General features: G+C 54.2%; 4 protein-coding genes across 9 annotated transcripts; 1 reads left to right on the forward strand and 3 right to left on the reverse strand.

Annotated features, from left to right (window-relative positions):
• Positions 1 to 342: 342 nt before the first annotated feature.
• Positions 343 to 4,607, reverse strand: hpse (heparanase). Of its 2 annotated transcripts, none has more exons than XM_061800669.1 (12): positions 4,240 to 4,607; positions 3,518 to 3,666; positions 3,301 to 3,423; positions 3,058 to 3,231; positions 2,544 to 2,715; positions 2,408 to 2,455; positions 2,064 to 2,157; positions 1,880 to 1,986; positions 1,696 to 1,810; positions 1,512 to 1,636; positions 1,305 to 1,445; positions 343 to 1,045 (listed from the first exon to the last, which is right to left on the reverse strand). In XM_061800669.1, the coding sequence occupies exons 1-12, from the start codon at positions 4,605 to 4,607 to the stop codon at positions 886 to 888; spliced, it is 1,776 nt and encodes a 591-aa protein (XP_061656653.1). In that variant the 3' UTR covers positions 343 to 885. The 2 variants fall into 2 exon arrangements, with proteins under 2 accessions (XP_061656653.1, XP_061656652.1); XM_061800668.1 differs by having other exon boundaries at positions 1,305 to 1,451.
• A 136-nt stretch (positions 4,608 to 4,743) lies between these two features.
• helq (helicase, POLQ like) lies at positions 4,744 to 11,955 on the reverse strand. 4 transcript variants are annotated; one of them, XM_061800656.1, is made up of 18 exons: positions 10,105 to 10,573; positions 9,545 to 10,007; positions 9,020 to 9,198; positions 8,750 to 8,950; positions 8,602 to 8,674; positions 8,418 to 8,515; positions 8,165 to 8,263; positions 7,943 to 8,088; positions 7,629 to 7,868; positions 7,417 to 7,558; positions 7,223 to 7,327; positions 6,179 to 6,368; positions 5,907 to 6,064; positions 5,739 to 5,837; positions 5,501 to 5,674; positions 5,312 to 5,425; positions 5,054 to 5,188; positions 4,744 to 4,980 (listed from the first exon to the last, which is right to left on the reverse strand). In XM_061800656.1, exons 1-18 carry the CDS (start codon positions 10,126 to 10,128, stop codon positions 4,876 to 4,878), a joined length of 2,745 nt encoding a protein of 914 aa, XP_061656640.1. In that variant the 5' UTR covers positions 10,129 to 10,573; the 3' UTR covers positions 4,744 to 4,875. The 4 variants fall into 4 exon arrangements, 3 of the variants coding, with proteins under 3 accessions (XP_061656640.1, XP_061656642.1, XP_061656641.1); XM_061800658.1 differs by lacking the exons at positions 9,545 to 10,007; positions 10,105 to 10,573 and adding an exon at positions 11,391 to 11,955; XM_061800657.1 differs by lacking the exon at positions 7,223 to 7,327 and having other exon boundaries at positions 10,105 to 10,574.
• Positions 10,186 to 17,175, reverse strand: abraxas1 (abraxas 1, BRCA1 A complex subunit). 2 transcript variants are annotated; one of them, XM_061800695.1, is made up of 9 exons: positions 15,867 to 17,175; positions 14,839 to 14,929; positions 14,477 to 14,513; positions 14,147 to 14,410; positions 13,931 to 14,037; positions 13,761 to 13,845; positions 13,465 to 13,576; positions 12,862 to 13,018; positions 10,186 to 10,668 (listed from the first exon to the last, which is right to left on the reverse strand). In XM_061800695.1, the coding sequence occupies exons 1-9, from the start codon at positions 16,012 to 16,014 to the stop codon at positions 10,578 to 10,580; spliced, it is 1,092 nt and encodes a 363-aa protein (XP_061656679.1). In that variant the 5' UTR covers positions 16,015 to 17,175; the 3' UTR covers positions 10,186 to 10,577. The 2 variants fall into 2 exon arrangements, with proteins under 2 accessions (XP_061656679.1, XP_061656680.1); XM_061800696.1 differs by lacking the exons at positions 10,186 to 10,668; positions 12,862 to 13,018 and having other exon boundaries at positions 15,867 to 16,280.
• mrps18c (mitochondrial ribosomal protein S18C) lies at positions 10,744 to 12,824 on the forward strand. The gene is made up of 6 exons (XM_061800704.1): positions 10,744 to 10,892; positions 10,963 to 11,030; positions 11,106 to 11,189; positions 11,980 to 12,037; positions 12,116 to 12,175; positions 12,686 to 12,824. Exons 1-6 carry the CDS (start codon positions 10,817 to 10,819, stop codon positions 12,760 to 12,762), a joined length of 423 nt encoding a protein of 140 aa, XP_061656688.1. The 5' UTR covers positions 10,744 to 10,816; the 3' UTR covers positions 12,763 to 12,824.
• Positions 17,176 to 23,126: the final 5,951 nt, after the last annotated feature.

Genomic DNA, 23,126 nt, shown 5'->3' on the forward strand with positions numbered 1-23,126 from the left:
CGCTCGGCTCTCGATTGCTTCGCTCTTGGTCGTGACGTCATCAGCAGCAGCGACGTCAGCAGGCTTGTGGGAAATGGCGGCCCGCTCTCCAGCTTCCGGTTTCTCAAAGTCGAGGAAGGAAGTGCCGCCAGATGGCGCTGCTGTCTCACACATTTTGGGCTAATTTTGCAGCCGCTTTTCCCTCCTCCTTGGCTGGATTTGAACCCGCAGATGTGCAAGTCGCTTGGTCGCCGCGCAATTTTTTTTCCATTTCATGCTTGCCACAGTAGAATTTTTTTGCTTTTTGGGGCCGTTGCGCACACACACTTTTCATTCATACCGCAGTCAATAAATCAAACACTCTATTATCAAACTTTTTATTGATTTCTTTTGAGATCATTTCACACATCCACTTTTGTAATTATTTCATAATCGGGTCCGGCCGACCCATTTGGCACATTCGGCGAAACGAAAATCATATTTTTCAGACCGCTTGGGAGACGTTTACAAGCTGGTCAGAATTTGTAAAAACGGATCCATTTTTGGCCGACTTTTGAAGATTGTTTGGTCTTTGCCTTTTTTTTGGGGGGGGGGGCAATTTGTTTTGTTTGGATGTTATCTTCTTCTTCTTGGGTCAAAATGGTCAAATAATAAAAGTCTCCATTTTTTTGCCAATTTGTTCGAATGCCGTCGATTATCTTTGTCTTACGTTGCAATTTTATTCAAGTCTAACAAAACAAAATCGGATCTGGGTCACTTCAGTGAGCACACTTGTCGCTAGGCAGGATACGCCAACAAAGCAAAAATCATTGCAGGGTCAGCGTTATTGATTCATTAAAAAAAATGAAATCAAAGTATTCAGCGCTCTGTACGACATGTAAAAAGCAAATCGACGGCCGGCGGCGGTCATTCGGCGCAGGCGCGGCGGCGAGCGTCGGTGAAGACGAAGAACCCCAGCGAGTAGGCGGGAAGCGCCAGGCCCCCCGAGGCGGGCGTTCGCCTGCCGACCAGTTGGGGAAGCGTCGAGCCCGACATCTCCACGACGACCCCGTTCAACGTCACGCGCCTGCACAAACGTCGCCGACGTCACAAAGCGCAAATACGCAAAATGCTGCGGATCGCCGCAAACTTGCAGTTTTTGACCGAGGGGGGACTCAGAAATTGCTTGATAAGCGGTCGATCAATATTTATGTTCATTTCCAAAAATACAATTAGCGTTTCAATCATCCGCAGGACCCACCCCGCCCCATACTGATGATTGGCTCCCGGTTGACCACTAAAGAACTTTTCCCGAACCGTCCAAAAATCCCGCCGCATATTCTCACCTGGACAAAAGTCCGGCCCGGCCTCGTCGGTCCGACCGCAGCACGAACGCGTCGACGTCGCCGCTCGCCAGCCGCCTCGGAACGCCGACGTCGGCGGGCCTTTCGTCGAGGTTGATGGCGACGAGCGTGACGGCGCCCCGCCTGTACCTGCCGGCAACGTCAGAACATTTCTGCGGGTCGAGCGGCGGCGGGTCAAAGGTCACGTACCTGGGCGCGGCGGCGCAGTGCAGGTACAGACGAACTCGGCCGCTTCGGGTCCGCGCGGAAAACGCCGAGGCGCTCAGGACGCCGCGGCCCACCACGCGTTTGTGAATGAGCGTCAGCCAGAAGTCCTTCAAATAGAAAAGGGGTGGGCGGGGCCAAAAGGAGGGCGGCGGCGGCGGAAACTCACAGGAAGCGGGTCCAGCCGCTCGTCCAGGAGATGGTACGCCCCTGAGCCGACCAGAACCTGCCGCATCACCACCGACACGCCCCCTTTGGCCGCCACTCCTAATTTGTCCAGCCACCTGACCGGCGCATGACACGCATGAAGCTAACGAGCGCTAACCGCCCTAGCAACAAATGCCGAGTCTCACATGAATCCCGCCGCGAAGGTGTCGGACAGGCCGGCGGCGCCGCCCCCGTAGGCCGAGCTGGTCTCTCCCAGCCACACGGGCTTCCCCGGAGACACGCGCTTCACTTCCTGTGCGCGCACACACACGTCACGTCGCGTCGCGTCGCGTCGGCGCACGACGCACGCTCACACGTGCAGCGACTCGCCTCCGTGACGCGTTTGGTCTTCAGCGCCAGCGAGTCCAGAACTCGGGGATCCAGGAAGTCGTCCAACGAGGCGTCTCGCCCGTTCACGTAGTAACTGCCAACGGCGGGGCGTGACGTCAGACACGGGAGCGACGTCTCCTTTAAAGCGTCACGCGGCGCGACACGTCATCCGTCCCGTCGCGTGCGGTCCCGCTTGTCATGACGAGATGCGTCACGGATCATCACACGTGCGCCGGGAAGTGGCACGTCACGACGGGTCATCGGTGGCGTGGCGTCGCAGACGCCCGGTAACGCGGAACGCGCCGCCTAACGCGTCACGTAACGGCGGCGTATGAAAGACTCACTGGTGCCACGTGCAGGCGTCGATGGCGTCGGCCCCGCTGCGCAAGAACCTGCGGACGTCGGCGAGTCGAAAGGCGTCAAGACGGGTCGAGCGTGCGGAACGGATCCGCGCGCGGCCGAGGTTTGGAAAGTTCCGACCCGTCCAGCAAGTCCGGCGTGCGTCCTTTGGGCTGGCCCACGTCCGGCCCGTAGAGGCGCGCGCGGCGGTGCCACGGAGACTCCGACATCATCTCCCTGAGCCGCGTGAAGTCCCGGCCCAGCTGCTCGCCGCTCACGCGGAGCCCCGCCTTCTTCTCAAAGCTGTTTGGCTCTGAAGGTCAAAGGTCAGCTTGCCAATTCACTTACGTTAGCTTCCTACGCTAAGCTAAGCTGAGCTAAGCGGGCGGGCGGGCGGGCGGGCGGGGTCCCGAAAGATGGGAGGAAACCCAAGAGCAGGAACAAGGAAGTTGGAAGCAGTGACAGGAAGTTCAAAGTTCCAGCGGGAAACACAAAGCGATAAAAGGCCAAAGGAAACGAAACGCGTTCAAAAATAATAAAGGAAATTAAAAGTGGCAACAGATGATAAGCAGCGACAGGAAGTGCATGTTTTTTTGGGGGAGTGAAAAACATGCCGACAAGTGTTCCGGACGTCGAGACAAAACAGGAAACGTACCGTTGCCGAGCTCCCACGAGACTCGGTAGCGCCGCTCCTCGCAGTAGCCTAGCAGCGCCCGCGCGTTGCTGGCGTTCCAGCTGTTGTCGGCGGTTCTGAGCAGAGCGTTGAGTCCAAAGACCAGATCCAGACCGGATGCGTTGGCGAAGGCGTGAAGCTCGTCCAGCGTGCTCTCTGCCGAAGGGAAGGACAACAGGAAGTGATACGTTTGACGCGCAGGAAGCGGCACGCTAACCACGCTACCTGTGAACTTGACCCGTCGGTTGCGGCCGCCGGCGTCTTCTCTGGCTAGCCGCCGTTGTTGTTCGCGCCACCCCGCCATCAGTTGCTCCTCCCACCGGCCCGTCAGAAGCGGGGGCTGCGATCCTATAAGGGGGCTAGCTTAATGCTTTTATGCTAAGCTAATATCTGTTTTCACCTGAAGAAAATCGACGGCTGTTCCGCCCGCACCAACGCTAACCTCTTCCGCCCGAACCGCCCTGGCCGCTCGAAGGAAGCGCTCCCGGCCCGCCGGCCTGCGGCTGGAACTCCATGAAGTCCTGCCGGGTTCCTCCGAAGCGGACGAACGCCGGAGCCAGCGCCTTCGCCAACGAGCGCACTTTGGGAGAGCTGACGAACAAAGACAGAAATTTGCAGAAAAAGGCCCCCCGTCGCCTTCTCCAACATTCCTCGGAAATCACAATGTCCCTCCACTGGCCGCAGGCTACCCACAATCCCCTGGGGGCTTCCACGGCCAATCGGTAACGCGTAGATAGAAGCGGTAATAAAGAAATAAACCTCTTTTAAATTCGACATTTGTATGCAATGCTTGTGTAATGACATGATTTGGGTAGTTTCAAAGAATGAGGACCACTCCCGCGTCTGCGGCAATTTAGAAATGTTCGCGCTTCCTGAGTTTCCACCTGACGACCTCCATTGCTTCTTCCTTGCTCGTCGTCGGCCATGTTTGTTTGCGCCACCAACACGTCGGCTACAATCTGCACCAATCACACGAAGACGCGCTCTCGCTGTCTGGGACGTTCACAACTACCTCGTCGAAGATCAGCAAAAAAAAAAAAAAAAAAACCCAAAAAACCCCAAAAGAAAGTCCAGTAAGACAAAGACACGCGAACAAATAGAAAGGCTAATCATTGCACACGTGACTCGGCAGAGGCGTTGCGATTGGCGGTGTTCTGTTTGGACCTGAGCACGCGCACGAAGCTCTCGTCCTCCGCCAGGCTGGCGTCGATGGTGACGGATACGAAGTTCGAGTCCACGCGGTGCACGAGCCGGCCCGGTCTCCGCGTTTCCCTCTGGCGGGCGCGCACCTCGACGGCGCCCGGGAGCGCGCACAGCACCACGCAAAGCGTCAAAAAGCGGCGGCGCGTCACCGCGGCGGCTTCTTCCGCCATGACCCTTCGCTTTCCCGTTTGTGCTTGCGCGCGCGCGTCTCGGGTTGGCGGAAGGTCGTAGCCACGCCCTCTTACGCCACAAAGGGAAATACGCTTTTGGGCGGGAAGGGCACAGTATGACCTTTTGCCTTCCATCGAAGTTGAGGCACCGATTGTCATATATCTTAATATAATAACAGCTTTATCAAAGTAGGATGTTGTACTTTTTTTTTTTTCTTCTTCCAAACTTCCTCCCCTTTCACGTGGAGATAAACGTTTCACTCATTTTACATTCACGTAGCCGCACAACCACACACGCTTTTATTGCCCCGTTTATTTGGTTGCATAAGTTTGGGTTAAAAAAAAAAGTGTACAAAATGTGGCACTTGTGTTTGCGTCCTTTGCTTCCATTCTGGCCAATCACAGCCAATCGTTGACAGCCTGACTATTACGTAACCTGAGACGGTCGCGTTAAGTCGGGCGGGCGAGGCGGCACGGCGAGCAGACGGTCGACTTCCTGTTGCAGCGCCGCCGCCTTCTCGTCGAGCAACATCTGAAACAAAGATGGCGTTCAGAGGGGCGGACGCGGCGGCGGGATGGAAGCGCCCGCGGGGAGCCGCACCCACTTTGGCAGTGGCCACCATTTGATTGGCTCGTTTCCTGCTGAGGTGCTCCACCGTCCGGACCAGGAGGGCCACGTCGGCGCTGGCCAAGTGCGTCGGCGTCGTGTAGCCGGCGGCGTGGAGCTGCTTGGCGCGAGCCTGTTCGCGCGTGCGCAAATACACGCCCAGACACCGCACACACATTCGCAGAAACACACGCACGCGTGATGAAAGAGACGCCGCGTGGGCGGGTTGCGGCGTGCGCGCGGAGCGTGTCGCGACCTCCGTGACCCCCGCCACCTCCATCAGCGGGATGAGCTCCGTCTTCACGCAGTAGCTGAGGCGTCGCGTCAGGGCCTCCAGGAGGGACCTGTACGGCCACAAACGCTCCAACTCCTGCACACGCGCGCCAAAAGACAACGTAAACAAACTAACGACTCCAACACGTTTGCGTGCGTGCGCGTTCGAGACCTGCGTGAAGTGCAGCACGCACGTGCAGAACGCGGCGGCCGAGCTGAGCAGCGACTGGACGAAGCCCCGAGTCAGCTGAAACTTTTGGGCCACGCCCCAAATGTCGCCATCCTTCAGCAGCAACATCAGAACCAGCGCCAGGTACGCACGCTTCGCCACACACATGTTGGCACTCTGTACGCACACGCAGGCACGTGAGCTCGGTTGACCCCGCCCCCCGCCCGCGGCGACCCTCCACCTTGCTGACGCTTTGTCCCGCCGCCATCCGGGCCACCAAACTTTCGGGCACTCCCACCGCCGCGCACATTTTCAGCTCCGACGCCGACAACGAGGACATCTGGCACAGCAAGCACCTTCACGTCACCCGCACGCGACCTCCGTGACCTCGGGCGTGCGTGAATAGGACCTGCGTGTAGAAGGTCATCCAGTCCGGCGTGCAGGCGGCAGCGAGGTCGTACGGGGTCACCAGGAAGAGCAGGTGAAGATAGCTGTCGAGAAGAAGGCCCTCCAGGCCCTGCTGGAGGTCCTGGTACAGAACTTCACTGTGGATCACATCCACGCAACCTGTACACACACGCACACGCACGCACCTTGAGAATTTACAAAAAAAAAAAAACAACACCTTTTTCATTTAGGCCAAGGAAAGGACCCGCATCATGACAAACGCTCCACCCGCACCTTTGAAGGTGGCCCGGCCCAACTGCGTGACCTGCAAGTTGCGACCCTCCGCATGTAGAAGACCTTTGACCTTCAGCAGGTCCACGCAACTCGGGACCACGTCCTCCAGGCGCACCCGCTGGCGCTCGCGCTGAACGAACAGCAGCGTCCCGCGCAGAAACTCCTCCAGATGGTCCACGCACGACGCCACCTGACGCACAAGCGGGCCGTCACATACTCACGCGCGCAAAATCAGAGGAGGCAGCCGTGTTTTTTCTGACTGACATGAAATCAGACTAAACTTTGCCTGCTGTGTCTGAATAAATTCCACCCACATCCGAAACACGCCGCTTCCTTGCGCGACGTCAAAAATCAGGGAGAGAACTGAGGTTCATCCTTGGGTGCAATTTCCAGATGCCGGAAGGCGGCGCATTCATCCCTTTAAACAATAATGAGCATCGAGCGGATGTCCAGCCATGATGGGACGCAGGTCCCGTTTCTAGGAAAATGAGAGGGCTTTGGTCCCAAATGCGAATAACAAGCCAAGAACAAAAGAAAAAAGGCCTCGTGAAGACGCCGGCACGAAGAGTCCGTCATTATCCAGTGAAACGAGTACTGCGCCGACATTTTGGCAGGAATTAATGAATTGGCTCCGAAAAAGCGAATTACTAATTGTGAGGAGCTTCCGGAAGGGAACCCGAAAACCTTTGCTGAACGTCAGACCGTCATTTTTCTCTCACTATTCTGGCTGGCATTTAGCACACTCAGTGGGTTGCGGGTTCAACGCCTGTGTGGCATTTGCATGTTCTCCTTGTGCTTGCGTGGCTTTTCTTCTCCAGCTTCCCCAAAACATCCTCACCAGGTTGAGCGAAGACCCGAAATTGCCCAAAGGCGCGAAAGTGCCGACGGCCGCTCGTTTCGACGCTCCGCCCCTCCCCGCCCTCGCCAAAATGACGGAAACCCTACCCGAGCTCCGACAAGAAGGGTTTAGTCCCATTTCACGTAAGGCAGAAAAAGCCCAAGACGGGCTTTGGACCGCACGGCACAACGAGGCGCTCGCGTTACTTTTAAGCCGACGAGCGACAGGATGAGGCTGAGGAGAATTTTGCGGTCGTCGGCGAGGAGGCAGCTGCGGCACTCCTCCACGGGCGCGCACAGCAAGGTCTTGGCCTGGAAACAGCCACGCCCGCAGGACGTCAGGCCCGAGCGGACCGGGACCGGGACCGGGGGACGGGGGACGGGGGGGGGAACGGCGTTACCTTGTCGCGCTGCGCCTCCTGCAGGACGAGGATGCTCTCGCCCCGGGTGTCCAGCCCCGCCCGCCCCGCGCGGCCCGCCATCTGCTTGTACTGGCCCGTCGTCAGCGCCGCCCGCGCCACCAGCGGCGAGCGCACGATCACCCTGCCGCCGCAAAATGACAATTAGCCGCTTTGGGGCCCACTCGGGCAGAAGGTTTGACCGCCGTCGCAACCTTCTGGCGGGCAGGTTGACGCCGGCGGCCAGCGTGGACGTGCACGCCAGCAGGCAGAGGACGCCGGCGGCGTACGCGTCCTCCAGCAGGCGGCGCTCGTCCGCCGTCAGGCCGCTGTGGTGGTAGGCCACGCCCAGCGGAACCGTCCGGCTCAGGAGCGGGCACAGGCGGCCCGCGCCGCAATCGCGCAGCCGCCGCAGGAGCGCCTCTTTCTCCGTCTGCCGCCGGGCGAGGAAGTCCCTGGGGGGGCGGGGGGGAGAAGAGAAGAAGAGAAGAAAAGAGGCCGTCCCGGAATCGGAACCTTCGCCACTCACCGTCGGAGGTACTTGCAAATCATGGCGGCCACGTTCTCGCAGTTCTTCTTGGTGGGGCAGAAGAGCAGGCAGGAATGCTCGGGGATCACCTCCGTCACCAGCGCCACGATGTGGTCCGGGTCCGCCTTCTGCATGGCGCTCGAGTACTGAGCGTTGGGAGCGCGGCGCTCGCGTCACCATAGCAACAACAACCACCACAACCGCGCCCCCCCCGCCGCGTACGTTCAACTTCAAGCGGCGACATAAGCGGAAACCGTCTTCCTCCTCGCCGTCCGCCTCGTAGATGCCGTCGCCCAGTTTCACGTACTCCTTCAGATCCACCTGCGAATGATGGGAGAAGGCGCGACCGTTCGCTCCGTCCCGACTCCCCCAATGCCGAAATCGGATTGGCTATCTAAAATGGCGGCTGGACAAACTCAAGTCCTCAAGTTCAATTTTGCACTTTTTGGGAAGGGCGGAGGAAAGTGGGACTCACGGGCCGAAAGTCGTCGCGGTAGTTGTCGGCCTTGAGGAAGGTCCGCAGCTCTCCGATGTTCCCCAGGGTGGCGCTCATGCCCACGATCTGCGTGTCGCCTGCCGGGCGCATCGAAAGCCGGGTGACGGCCGGGACGGCGACGGCGGGCGGGGCGGGGCGGGGCGCGGCGGTGCGGGTCACTCACGGCTGAGGTGCAAGACTTTGGCCAGGGTGATCTCCAGCAGGGCGCCTCGGCTGCCCGAGCCCAACATGTGAAGCTGAAGGCGACGCACGCGCAAATGTGCAAAACGCCACGAAGAAGAAGAAGAAGAAGAATCACGAGCGGGCCTCACCTCGTCCACCACCAGCAGGCCGACGCCTCGCAGCGCGTCGCTCTCGATGAGCGCGTTGACGAGGGCGTGGGCCTTCTCGATGGTGGCCACGTAGAGCGAGCGCCGCCCCCTCCTGCTGACGGGCGGGAACCTGCCCTTGCTGCCCGCGTACTCCTCCACCAGGAAGTCCAGCTCCAGACCCAAGACCGCCAGCCCGCGAACCTGCAGTCAGCGGTTCTGGCCATGAAACCTTTTAGAACGCCGTCAATTTTCCCAACATTTTCGTCCGACCTTCTCCTGGACCAGGGCGACGTAGGGCAGGACGAAAATGCAGTCGCGCTGGCCGCACAGCAGCTCTCGGATCATCAGCACCTCGGCCACCAGAGTTTTGCCGCCGCCGGTGGGAAGCGTGTAGATCAGGTTCCTCCGCTCCGACACGGAATCCAGACGCAAACACGTCTCCTGCCACGCTAGCCGCACACAAACGCACTCGTGTCATCGCGTGAGGGAAACCTCACGTCGCGTCGCGTCGCGTCCTGTCGTGTGTCGAGGGACGGGGGAATCACGTGACGCCGTGTCGTGGTGAGAAGTCACGTGATGCGACGTCAAGGTTTGCGACGCGCGCCGCCATTGCGTGCAATCTCGTCAAGCTTTGTGACGTCGCGTGTCCCGCGAGCACGTGACCGGCATGCGCCGCGATTGCGCGCAATCTCGCACGTTGTCACATCACGCGACGTCGCGTGACGCGTCACAACCTATCGTCACCGTCACATCGTGTGAGGTGTGGTCTCGCGACGCGATGCGATCTGACGTCACCGTAGAGGCTGCGGATTCCCCGGAGCGTGAAGAGGAGGTCTCGGACTTTGCCCGGCAGCCCAAAAAAGGGCCCCAGGTCGCGGCGGTGGGCGCGGACGGCCTCCGCGGCGCCGCTGACCTCGCGGCTCAGCGCCGCCTCCTTCATCGCCACGGAACGCGAAAGGCCGGCGGGCGACGCCGCGTTGCCCCGCAGCGTCTTCTTCACGCGCTCGCTCACGCTCCTCCTCGCCACGCCGCGGGGCTTCCCGTCGTCCGTGCCGGGGGCGGCGTGCCCGTGTACTTTGCGCCTCTTGGCTTCCCGCTGGCCGCAGGGCACGTCGTCCCGCGCCGCATCCGCGACGGGCTCGGAGAGGAAGTGTCGGACCTCGGCGGCCGGCTCGGAGGCCCGGTCCAGTTCGGCCGAGAACGACTCGTCCTCCAAGAGACCGTCGTAGTCTCCGAACAAGTCGTCGCTGTCACTGCACTGATCGATAAACAGCGAGTCAACCACAATGGTCAATTGTTGTATTAACGCAGAAATCATCTCACATATTCAAGTTCATATGATGAGTCGCGCAAACCTCCACATGCTGCTTGTCATCCATGAGGGATCTCTCTCCCTCCAGGCGAGATTCGACTATTTTATCGTCCTCTTTTTTGATTTCTTGTTTTTGTTTTTAATGTATTTCATCATTTCGGGTCCTTCGTGGGCACGTGACCAGCCAGAAGCCGCATGCTAACGAAAAAGCTCGGGAGAGACGTGAAATCATTTCGAAATAGAATTGATCTTATTCCAGCTATGTGTGCTAACATAATTAGTAGCGTTGAAGAAGTCATTGTACATTTTCTTTAGTTAAAAATCACACTTTGGAGTTATAAGTCTATGCTAACACCTCTTTGGCATTGTTTAGCTCGCTAAGCAGCCACAAACCTTTGCAAATGAAGCTTGGAGCTGAATAAAAACGTGCACATATTCCGGCGCCAGCCAGTAGAGTAATAAATGGCTAGTTTTAGTGAAACGACGAACACAAAAGCGTTAAGTTGTTATGTCAGGCTACAGAAAAAAAAAAAATCTAAAACCACTTCCGGGTTGGTTTCGAAGATGGTGACGTGAGGCCTCGTTCGACAAACTTCTCTTCTCAACACTGTGGAATGTGATACAGAGGCTTGGTCACACACACAAAAAAAAAAAAAAAAAAACATTAAGAAAGAAAAATCTGTGACAAAGACAACAGGAAGAAAAAAAATTCAGGAAATCGGTGACAATAACATCCGGTTCGTCCTTCGATCAAAATGCTGCCTCGCAATCGGGCACCTCGCCTATTTTTTTGTGTCTTTTCGCGACTCAAAAACGGGATTCATCCCGCAGGTTAGCTTTAAACTCCCGTTCAATGTCAACATTTCCTTCTATTCGTACTCATGTCGTGTTGTTTTTGCAGCTTCACTAAGCGACTCGGCTTCATGTGACGGACCAACAGAAAAACAGCAACACAAAGATGACGGCTCGGTGGGTTGCTCCTCTTCTTATTCTTTGACTTGAAATAATTGCTTCATTACTGTACTCGCAATCTGCATTGGCCAGCTCGTCAAGATGGAGAACCCGTACAAGGAGCCACGGAAAGGTTGCGTCCTCTGTAACGTCACCGTCGACTTCAAGAACATTCAGGTGACAAAATACACACTCGCTTATTTTACACGCGTCCATTCGCACTGTTCTTTTTTTTTCCCAGTTGCGCGAAAACGTGCATATCCTTGAAAATCACTTGGACGTGATTTTCCCAAAGTAAATCGTTTTTTTTTTTTTTTCAATGTTTACTGAACACCCCGGAAAAAGTAGGGAAACCCCAAGAATAAATGATCAACTAACCTCGGGTCCAATCAATGTGGCCAAATTGGAGACATCGGTTCAAACCAGGGCTTGGGTAGTGAAGCCAAATATTGTACTCAAGTCACTTGAAAGTCATGAATCAAGTCAAAGTTAAGGGGGGGGGGGGGATAACTCCTCAAGTACTGGCCACATTCAGCAAGCAATTAAGAGCATGAACCAAAACGCACAACAAAAGGACTTCCCCCATGTTGGACAAATAAAAAGACAATTTTATACAACGAGTCCACAGTCAACGATGTGAGCATAAGCAGCTCAGAAAATGGATTGGTGTTGGTACTCTAGTCTAAAAAAACAAAATGACATTCAAATTTAACAAAAAAAAAAAAAAAAACTGAGCCACGCACAAAGAAATTGTCACCGGAACGACCAACGGTGGACTTTGAATGGATGCAAACGATTTGCACAAGCGCGAATCCTGATTGGTTGGCCGCGTCCCGATAGGAAATCGAAGGTCCGCTGATCAACAATTTCAGGACGCCTGATTTGAGTCGATTATCAGATCATTTTGTTTTTCGCACCCCGTTTTGCGTGCAGCCTTCAAATGAACGCGTGATTTGCTATTTTTCAGCTTTTGTCTCAGTTCATCTCGCCGCACACGGGAAGGATCTACGGCCGCCACGTCACGGGTAAGCCACGCCCACAAGAGCCACTTTTGTCGGATTTTCGACGAAACTAACCAAGTCCGTCCGTCCGTCTCACGTCAGGCTTGTGTGGAGCCAAACAAAACGACGTTTCCAAAGCCATCAAGAAGGCGCACGCCATGGGTAAGTTCACCGATGACATTTTGGACGGAAAGCTTGAAGAATTGCTCGAATGGGCGGGGCCACTTTTGGGACCGAAATCCCAAAACTGAATGACAAGTTTTGTCTTTCTCACCTAACCCCATTTTAGCTGAAAGTCGACAATCTTAATCCGAACAGCCTCTGGGTCGCGACCTTATCGAGTAGTTGAACACTAAAATGTATTTTTAATCATTCGTGGTCACTAGACAGCGCTTTTGGCTATTTTATTGACGACGTCCGACTGAGTTGAAGCAAAGAAGGGCGGGGCTCGACCAGTTATTTTTTTTCTGCAGGCTTTCATATTTTTTTTTTTTTCTGTTCATATGGTGAAGACTGGACAAGGTCATTGATGTTTGCATGAATTTCAAATGGGAAAAATGATTTTCAATACAAGAAGGAATTGAAGTTGGATCTCAAGCGGCGACTGCGTGAAGCTGCTCAACTGACTTCAACTTCTAATAATTTGCTTTCAACGTGTGTGTGTGTGTGTAGGTTTCATGTCGGTGACGCACAAACATCCCGACTTGATGCGGGACCCCAACATCTGCGGCATCAAAAATGTGAATTAGCCCCCCCCCCCCCCCCCCCCAACTCCCGTCATTGGCCAATAAACATAATATTATTATCCCAAGTGGCGACTGTGGCGTCTTTCTTGCCGACGACCTCACTTTGTGGCGTCTCCCTTGCGCCGCTTCCTCCTCCTCCTCCTCCTCACGCCGCCGCCTTGCGCCGCCGCCGCCGCCGCCGCGGGGAAGCCGTCCAGCGTCAGCGTGCGGACCGCCAGCTGGAGGCGGACCTTCGGCTCGCCGGCGGGGGCGCCCTCTGCTGGCGACAAAACAGATCGGACTTTGAGTGGGAAAAGGTTGACCTCAATGAGTCGCCTGAAAAATGGCACAAAAAGCAATTAAATAGCAAAATTTGAAATGACAATAAACGTTAATCCATTTTCCACCATCCCCACACACACACACAAGTGGGAGGGGTGTGGGCCCCCCCCCCCCCACCATGTGATGCTGGGCATCCACTGCAAACTTGAAATATATACGCACAATAAGTCTACGAAAAGACGTTTTATATACACAATTCAATGAAGAAAAAAGTCATTTTAATATGACTTTCAATTTGTATTTCCTAATTATGACCAGATGCACCATCACTACACCAGCAGCAGCTTCTCCAAATATTCGTCTATATTATTTTCTATGATATAAAAATCATATTTACCACAAGAGTGACATCGCGGGTGAAGAAAAAATGGAATAATTTTCTACCTTTGTTGGCGAAGGTTGACTTCCTGTCACCAACCGACGTCCCGAGAGCGAAAACGTCGGCGAGCGTCATGCGCACGGTGCGCTCGCTCTCCGCCACGGCGCTGCAGGCCCTCTGACGGGAAGTGACGGACAGACAAGGCCTGTGTCAGCCACTCAACGGTTGACTTGTGTTGAACTTTTTTTTTTTTTTAAACGGTAGTTTTCAGATAGCAGAGATAGTTGGTGCCAAAATGCCAAGATGGCGTCCATATTTGGGTCCTCAGTCGGTTCAGGAACGGAGGAAGCGCCGTCCTCACCTGAAGCTCGTCCTGCAGCGACGCATTCATAGCGTTGACGGCATCCACGTCCGCCAACTGGCCGCTGGCGTCCAGCAATTTGGAACTTGGGACAGAAAGCAAACTCAGCAGCTGTGCCCGTAACGCTTTGGCCCCGCCCTGCCACGCCACGCCACGCACGCACGCGGTACCTGTGCCGGCTGACGGCGCGCTGGTAACCCGGCGCCGAGCACGGTGTCGACGCCGTCCAGTAGGCCCGGTGGTCCAAAGACGCCAAGTTGGTGACGGCCACGGGGACCTGCCTTCACGTCAGGCAGTCACGACATCACAATCCTGACACTCTGACCACTTCCTCTTTGTCACTTCCTGTCACCCCCCCCCCCCTCGGCCACAAACACTTTTTGCACCTGCCGCTGGAGAGGAAGGCGGCGTATTCGGTGCGGTGGGTGGAGCCTCCGTCCGTCACGGTGGCGGGCGTCACGAGCAGGAAGACGGCGTGGGGCTTGCGCAGCGCCACCTTCAGGTTCCGGTGCACCGCCTTCTCGCGCATGGTCATCCGCCGCTCCGAGTTCCTGCGCTGGCGGTACCAGCCTATCACGCGCTCCGGAGGGTCGGCGCCCAGGAGCCGGTGGACCGCCGCCACGTCCACCCTGCCCGCCGCGTCGTACCAGCTGCACGCACACAGACGGCGTCACGTGAGGTTTTGCGGCGTCCTCCGTCGTGCGGCGCGGACTCACGTGTTGAGTTTGTGGCAGCACACGTGTTTGTGGATGCCTGCAAGGCATCAGACGAGGTCAGAGGTCACAAGGTGGACAAAACTAGCATCTCATTTCCATCGTCGGGTTCGTCCTTCAACTTGTTTTGAGAACTGCGCCGGCCGCTCTTCTTTTTGTCTTCTCGCAGCGATGTTATGTAATAATCTCCCATTTCTTGATGGCGAGAGAGTGAAAATGAAGACTTTGTGTTTCAAAATATTGAAATGTGTTCAAAAGAGTTCCAATGTGTGGGACGCGTACAAGTATCTCCAAATCCATCTTGACGTACACCCTGCAATGAACGGGCCTCGCGTTGCACTCCCAAAGACTTTTGCAGGACTTACTGTAGGTCTGTCTGAGGTGAACGTGGTCCTCTCGGGTGTCGCTGATGGTCACGTGCTCCTCGACGTTGTTGTCGCCCAGGATGAAACCTTCCTGCTCAACGCCCCAACACAAAATGCAGCTGAGAAGAACTTGAAGGCAACATTCGGAACCGCAACACTTTCAATGGAGCCTGACGTCAAAACATTTTTTGGGACTCAGGAGGAAAAGGCTTCAATATAGGAGAACGTTGTAAAAGTAAGTTTCTTTCGCCTCGTCCCGTTTGGGGTCGCCACAGCGTGACATCTCAGACGAACGCTCACATTTGTTTGGCAGAGTTTTGACGCCGGACGCCCTTCCTGACGCAACACCCACCCCTGTGGGATATGAACTCGCGGGAAAAAGAAAAAAAAAAAAAAAGCGTCATACGTCCTCTCCAAAATCCGAAAGGCTCAGGAAAGGTGGGCAATACAAGGGACCAGCGAACTCGAACCTAAGGTCCCTAACTAAAATCTGCAGGACACACATCGATCCCAAAAACAAAACGCGCAAGACACTCATACGCTGCCTGATTTGCTATTTTCAAAGGTAAAAGTATGAAATCTCCAAAACAAGACGACGATTTGTTTAACTTAATAAATCTGTTCGTTTTATTTTAAATAAAAAGTTACGCTAACGAGCTCAGCAGTTGGTAAACGTATGACGAGAACTCGCTCCTGTTAACAGTCAAAGTGTTTGTTTTTCAACATTTTCAAGTCAAAAAAAACGTGGAAATACAAACAAACTAAACATATTCCTTTCAATAAAAAAAAAAAAAAAAGTTACGCAAACTCTCTAGAGTAAAGACAAGGACGTTAAGCAACAGATGTTTTGTTTTTTGTTTTGTTTTGAACGCGATGCTCGCTAACTGCCTCAGCTACTGTAGACAAAGCTGCGAGGCTAACGAGCTAAATGTTGCGATACGAACTTGCTAAAAAGTCTCCGTGTAAACTACGTCAAGACTGCGAGCAGCCCGGACAGTAAACGGCCACATCGTCGAGGGTTTCCTCACCACGTCCGAATCTTTGTTGATGTGTTGAAACAATAAAGAAGTCAAAACAATTCCAGACACGCGAATTGTTGGCTCCGCCATCGTCTGTCCTTTTTCGGGCTTCACATCGGCACACACAAAACGCAGCCAGCGCGGCCGACATGCGCATTTCCTGCGCAATATTTGTTACGTTGTTCGTTAAGTGAGGATTCAAAAGTAAACGAATTAAAAATGACACGCTACGGAGAACGCTTGCATGAAAATGCTCTTTTGAAGTTTTTCCTCAGTTCACACTCAACTTTATTTGGACAACCCGTTCACAAAATCCGCAGCTGGAACAAAGTGACAAAGTGCTGCATGGAAGCGGAAATGCAGCCAGTAGAACATTATGACTGGAACAGAAATAACAGGAACAGAGTTAATCTTAATAATAACAGCAATTCAGGGTGTGCCTCCCGAGAATCTTTTGGGGTTGGATTTGAACCCACAACCTCAGAATTACGAGACCAATGTGCTCACCAATCATCCATCGTAGCAGCGGTGTAATGACTAGAAAAGTATTACATTCTTAAAATGAACGGATACAGTAAGTGCAGGTACGGCAAGTGGGTAAATATACACAAGACGGTTCATATTAGCCATATATTTAGTGAGTATCTTTAGTTTCGTTCTTTTTCATGTTTTGCCCGCCTCAGAATGGGTTTGCTTCAGCAGGGGGCGCCACAACAACACGCAAGACTCACACGACGTTTGTGCACATCACCAGACACGCGTCATGAGTGCAGAAGGAAAATTTGGTGCTGCTTATTGAGTGAATCTCTTGTCTAGTGTAGTCAATTTAATTGAAAAAACATTAGTTTATATTTTCTTATATCTTCCACAATAAGTTTATAGTCAGCTCAAAAGTGAGTGGGTCAGCAATAGTGATATGGTTATAACTCAGTTATTACACGTAATAACACACGTTTAATAGATCTATGTGGAGTTTAGGGTTTGCCAGGGCACCTGGAGAAAACTCGTGCAAACTCGGGGGCGACCTTTGTCATTGACGGGTAAGCAGTCTGTTGTGTTTCTCTGTGCCCTAATATTGATCGGGAACAAAATCATCGCGAGCAATAACACGATAATAACACATTTCGACTAGTTTGTCACAGGTGATATCACGATGGCGCAGCAAACATCAGCTTTGGTGTCGGCGGAATCAAATACGTTTCGTTTCACCGCCCCCGCCCCGGCCCCCACCCCTCCGGGGTCCTTGTGATGGATGAAGTTTTAATGCAGCTCAAAGGATTCATTCATTCATTCGTGGGTTTTACTTGCTTTCTGGTTTTGCATAATGGGCACCACCCCCCCCCCACCACCACCACCACCACCGCACCCTTTGCAGGTGAGGCCCTTGGAGGTGAATCAAGTGGTCCAATCAGATGCTAACAAGACGTTGGCTGTCGATAATTGATTGGTGATCACTTGAGATGTCGGCAGGAAGTGGCAGCGGCGGCCGGGAGGACGCTTCATTCGTTCTCGCGCAGGATTCATCATTAGCCGCCAGGGGAGCGGGGTGGGGGGGGGGGAAGGTTTGCTCCTTTATCCCAGCCAGCGTGTTTTCATCAGCGGCGGGCCGAGTGAATTATTCAGATTTGTGCAAATGACGACTTTTCATTTTCCGCCGGCACGAGTGGAAATTGAACGTGACCCCGGCGACCCGCGTCTCCGCGGCCGGCGGCGGCGGAAGGTTGGCGAGCAGGCGCGGCGACGCCGAGACGGTTAACCTGCTTTGTTAACCCGAGCCCGACCCGCGCTGTGCCTTTTATGAACACGCTTTAAATATTCTTGACAGAACAAAAGCAATCGTGTTGGCACGCCGCCGCCGGGTCAGGGGGCGCCGCCCGACACGACCCGCACTTACGGACAGGAAGGAGAAGACGACAACGCAAAAGACGCTGCGCGGCGCGCGTTAGCCGCACTCCGAGTGACGGGCGTAACCACGCTTATCACCTTCACGTTACTCTTTCCGGCACGTCTTCTGATTAATTACCCTGAGCACCTTAAGTAGTACGTGTTAGCGTGTCGGAACTGCGTAACACTTGTTACCATGTAATAACACGGTAGTTAAGAGTCAAACAATTCTTAGTGTGTGGTAACGGTCTAAGGAGTGTATATAAGGCATGTAGTAATGAGTAGTAACAGCATAAGAAATTGTAGTAACGCCGTAATGAGCGGTAAACTGTAGTAAAAGTGTAGTAAGTGTTTCATGCATAGGAATATGTTAACAAGTGTTAGCATATGGTAACAAGCGTGTTATAACAGTGTGTAATAGGTATGATGGATATGGAGTGATATCTAGTGCACGTGTAGCGGCAACTATTAAAGGGTACAAGTGTTTGTGTATAATAGTCTAATCAGCATGTTACACATGTCGTCATGACGTAATAAGCGAGTTACATGTAAGAAGTGCTTTTGTATAGTAACATACGTAATATTTGTCACCGCGTAGTTAGACTTACAATGAGCGTTAGTGTGTTATCATAGTGCAACAACGGTCACAAGCCGAGAAACACCCGAACGAACGCTTGGACGTCGTAGTAACGTTTCGACAGGTGTTAGCGGCGAGTTCTATTTTTCAAATGTATTTGTGTTCAGATGCCGCAGTGGACGACCGGCGAGCACGCGTCCCTCGCGGTCGTGAGGGCCGGCGTTCAAATCCCGGCCCCGACTGCGTGGAACTCGCATGTTCTCCCCCGTGCCTGCGGGGTGGATTTTCCCCGCTTTCCTCCAAAGACGTGCATGCTGCGTTCAGTGACCACTCTCATTTGTGTGAATGTGAGTGCAAAACCCGGAGTAGTTGGTTGGCCGCCCCTTGCCCAAAGGTAGCCGGGATGTGTGCCGGCATTCCGAAAATGCATGAATGAAGGAACGAACAAATGACTGAAGAAACCAATGGAATTGTCCTCTCCTCTTTCAGGAAGTCCTGAGGCAAATGGAAAACACAAGATTTCAACTTAAGAAATAACATGTATCAAACCCAAAACAAAGCAAAACAACAAAAGCCTGAACACAAGCGAACAAACAAATATAAAACTCTAACTAGGCTGTGCTATGGTCAGGTGGCATGAAAGAAGTGAGGTACGTGTTTAGGAAAATGGCAAATACCAAATGCGGAAACATGAGACGTAGCAAGAGTGGAACGAGTAATACTGTGTAACAACTGTGTAATGACAGTGTAACAAGGCCATTAAGTGTGTAGTAACATTGTCGTCTGTGTCTCATACAAGATTGGACGATGCTAATGTTATTGGTTTACTTGCAATGATCTCATCGCACTTCAGGATTTTGTCCCGTGACAAAGGCAACGTCGGAGGCGGCGTGGAGGGGGGGGGGGGGGGGTCAAGTAGCCGTAATCGTCTCAAAACGCAGCTGATGGATGAGACGCCGCACAAACAGGAAGTGAAGCGGCGCAAACAGGAAGTGAGAAGAGGTGTCTCATATTAAAAAGGGAGGGGGTCAGCGCTCGGCGGGAAGGACGCCCGCCTCGCCCGCCGAGGCGCACGTCAAGTGGACAAAGTGGCGGAGGAAATTGGAGCGCCTCGTAGATCGCATCTGGCCAAACGCAACGCCGCCGACATCAAACGGCACGACGCGTCGCGGGAAACCCAAACACAACGCCGTGCACGTATCCGCACGAGCGCGCGGGCCAGGAAGCATGAACAAAACAAAAACGGAGGAAGACACAAGGACGCGCACACACGCAAACAGGAATACGCAAACAAGAAAAAAAACACTGACACAAATACAAAAATATAGGAACACACAAGGAAACAACCAGACGCACAAAACTCGGGCCAGCAATCAGCGTCGTTATTGATTTTGGAATTTGAGCAGTTGTAACGCTACAACCGCCAAAGAAACGAAGACGATGACGATGTTGTGCGTCTGCTAGCGTGTCGGCGGAGTTGTGTTGTGTTGTTGCCGCCGCCATCTTGGAGTCGTGCGTCTGCGCTGATCCCAGTATAGCCGTCCGGTCGTGTGTCGCTTTTGTTTGCAGTTGTGTTTGCGCTGGTGTCGATTTGGCACCGCTGTTGTGTTGTGTTTGTGTTGGCGTTTTAGCGTGCGTGCGTGCGTGCATGCTCGTATTGTTGTCATCGCGTGGTTGTGTTATCGCGTGTCTCACGGCTCGTCACTGTCGCCGTGGGGTTGTGGTTTTGTGCTGCCGTCGCGTTGTGTCTGTCTCCCGGCATGTCTGAGTAGTTGTTGGAGTTGTGTGTCTGTGGGGGTGTCGCTGTAGTTGTGAGTGAGCAGCATGTAATTGAATTTGATGCAGCCTGGAACATTTCATTCCCCCCCCCCCCCCAGCTGCCCCCCACCCCATGCCATCACTCTGCTACTGTGTGTGTGTGTGTGTGTGTGTCGCAGATCCCTTCATGACATATTTATTCTTTCTTCTATTTGACACTTTGCCATCTTGCGTGTTAGTGTGTGTGCGCGCGCATGTGGGGGGCGGGGCTAAGCGCGGCGCATTAAGCGCGCGGCTCAGCGCAAATGGTGCTTTTAATTTGGAGGGCCGATCGATGAGGAGACTTGAGCGTTCAATGAAGCTTCTGATGAGGTCTTAAGCCGCCGGGGCCCCCGGGGGCCCGAGGGGGGAGCCGGCAGGACCGCGCCGCGCCCCCGCCCCCGGGCGACGTCCGCGGCCCGTAATGAAGTGCGGCTATGCGGCTACATGCGGCGGCGGCGGGAAAATAGATTGAAGATGACGAGCTCTTCAAAGTCATTCCTCCGGCGGCCCCCACTCCCCCCCCCCCCCCCCCCCGGCCCCCGGCCCCACCTGGCGTGGATTTACGGCAGCGTTCTGGAGCGAGATGCAATTTTTATGACCTTATTGCTTTTCTAGCACGCTAATCGCTTAGCGTCTGCCTGCAGACATGTTGCCCCCCGAGACCGCCGGCGGGTCATCCCATCATTGCCCCCGCCCGCCCACGCGCGGCACCACAATAAAAGCCTCGCGTGTGTCGTCCTTCAAATCGATGGCCGGCGCCGCGCTAACGCTTCCTTCCGCGGGGAGGGACGCGGCGCCCGCCACTTTCATTGATAGATTGATTGATTGCTGTCAAACGTAGCCACGTTAGCCACATTAGCCGTGCGAGCGTACGGGTGGCCGCTATTGATCAGGCTCACTCCTGATGGCTAATCAATGGCTAATTGAATCATCCGGTCGCCCGGACAACGGGAGGGGGTGAGGCTTCGTGCCGCGTCTTTTTACGGTCGGCAAAGGCGAAAGTTCAGCTGACGTGCGCTCACGTGAGCGGCCGTCCAATGGCCGGCTCCGTCCGGCGAGCTTCCCAGAAGCTAACGGCTAATGAGATTAGAGCGCTAACAAAGCGGGCAAATGCTATTAAATCACGCTAAGTGCTTCTTAATTGATTGATGGCCGCTAACGAGCACCGCGCCGCCGCGCTGCCATGACATCAGCTTGCATTCCCGCCTGGCTTACCCACAATGCTTCAGTGACCGCGCGACGTGGCCCAAAATGCAACCAGAAAAGTCGTACATGCTAGTATGCTAGCACGTAAACATCCTAAATGAACACGAATGATTCAAGGTCTCGAATACGAATAATAAGTCGTGTGAAAAAGTCGTCACTTCAAAGTCATTATTTTATCGTTGTATGTTGTCTTATCAAGTTCAATGTTGAAATGTGTCCGCATGTGCGCTTTTTTGTGTCCAGGCGTGCGTTCGAATGTTGCGTATTACAACGTCCAATGGGGAAGTGAGGCCATTAACGAGCATGTCAATGGCCGCGTTGCGGCATCCTCGGGCCTCGGCGGCGGCGTACAGATTGCGGGTGATAAAAGAGGCGGGGCGGTGATCGGAGAGCGATGGCGGGGGACAGAGCGGCGGCGGCAGACTCGTTAGCGAGGACGACAAACAGCTGCTGCCAAAGACAGGAAGCGCTCACGGCGGCGTTAGCAACGTTAGCGGCGTTATCTCCCCCACATGTTTGGTGGACACTGATGGACGCGTCCTATTAAGAGCTCCTCCGCTCTCCAGCTGGCATCGTCTTCGTCTTATTTTTATTATTGCGGTTATGAGCACAATATAAAACACAACCACTTTTGAGTTCTCCACATCTGCCGCCTGATTCTTTACCTGTCGCGCACGTCACGTGACCAGTGAGCAGCGTTGATTGTTTTTCAGGCGCGCACAATTTTAGCATCATGTTAGCAGAAGATGAATACAGTCCCACGTGACATTGGTATAAGTTATCAGTCCGTCTGCTTGCGTCACGGGGCCGGCAGCCCAGACTTCCCTCTCGACGTCGTCTCTCCAGCGAGTCCTGGACGTGCCCGGAAGGCCTCGCTCCGGGCCTGGCCCAAAGTGTGACCAGGTGGGGAATATGTATCTCGTATCTCGTCGTCATCATAGGGGCCTTTGAGCCGAAGCGTGTCTGGTCCTAATCCCCTGAGACCTGATGGCCACGTGCGATCCTGCCTGGGCCACCAAGCCCCACCCGACGTAGCTCCCGGCACCATCATTACGGTGACGGCTCAGTGCGCAATCTTCCACTAAGCTAATGCACAACAATAATGGTAGAAGCCTGCTGACGTACTACGACGGCACCGCATTAGAACAAGAATAGGACCGCTGGACCCCCTTCGCAGTTTCCCTCCAGAGCTAACAGGTCTGACCGGAGCAGGGACCTACACAAGGATCCTGTTCATGGACTTCAGCATCATCCCACCTGCCGGTGGATTTAAGGCTTCCCGACGGGCAGGACAGAGCAGGTGAGGAAGGGAACGTCAGTAGCGGGGCGCCCCAAGGATGCATCCTCTGCCCGCTGCTCTTCTCTGTCTACACGAACGACTGCACGTCAACGCACCCGACCGTCAAACTCCGTCGCAGTCGTCGGCCTCATCAAAGACATTCGCCGGTCTCCGCATCAACAGGAAGTGGAACTGCGACTCTACACAAACCTACACGAGCCGGAGCCGAACACGCTCAAGACTGTCGGGACGATCGGAAACTGCAGGAGGCATCATTGGCCACGCGTTACTCGTCCACTTACTAGTTGCATTTCTGTTGCACCGTTTGTACCACGTCACCGCACTATTGTCATTTCAAACTGCTCTCAATTTGAGAACAATAGTATCATTATGCTAGCATAATCCATACACAGTTTTAGTCATACATTGTTACGGTGTTAGCTCAATATTAGCACCACGTTGACATGAGCGCAGTATAGCGGTATCACAACGCTAGAGCAGTACGAGCGCCACACTAGCATCA

Source organism: Syngnathoides biaculeatus, chromosome 17 (genome assembly GCF_019802595.1).
Source record: "Syngnathoides biaculeatus isolate LvHL_M chromosome 17, ASM1980259v1, whole genome shotgun sequence".
Lineage (NCBI taxonomy): Eukaryota > Metazoa > Chordata > Actinopteri > Syngnathiformes > Syngnathidae > Syngnathoides > Syngnathoides biaculeatus.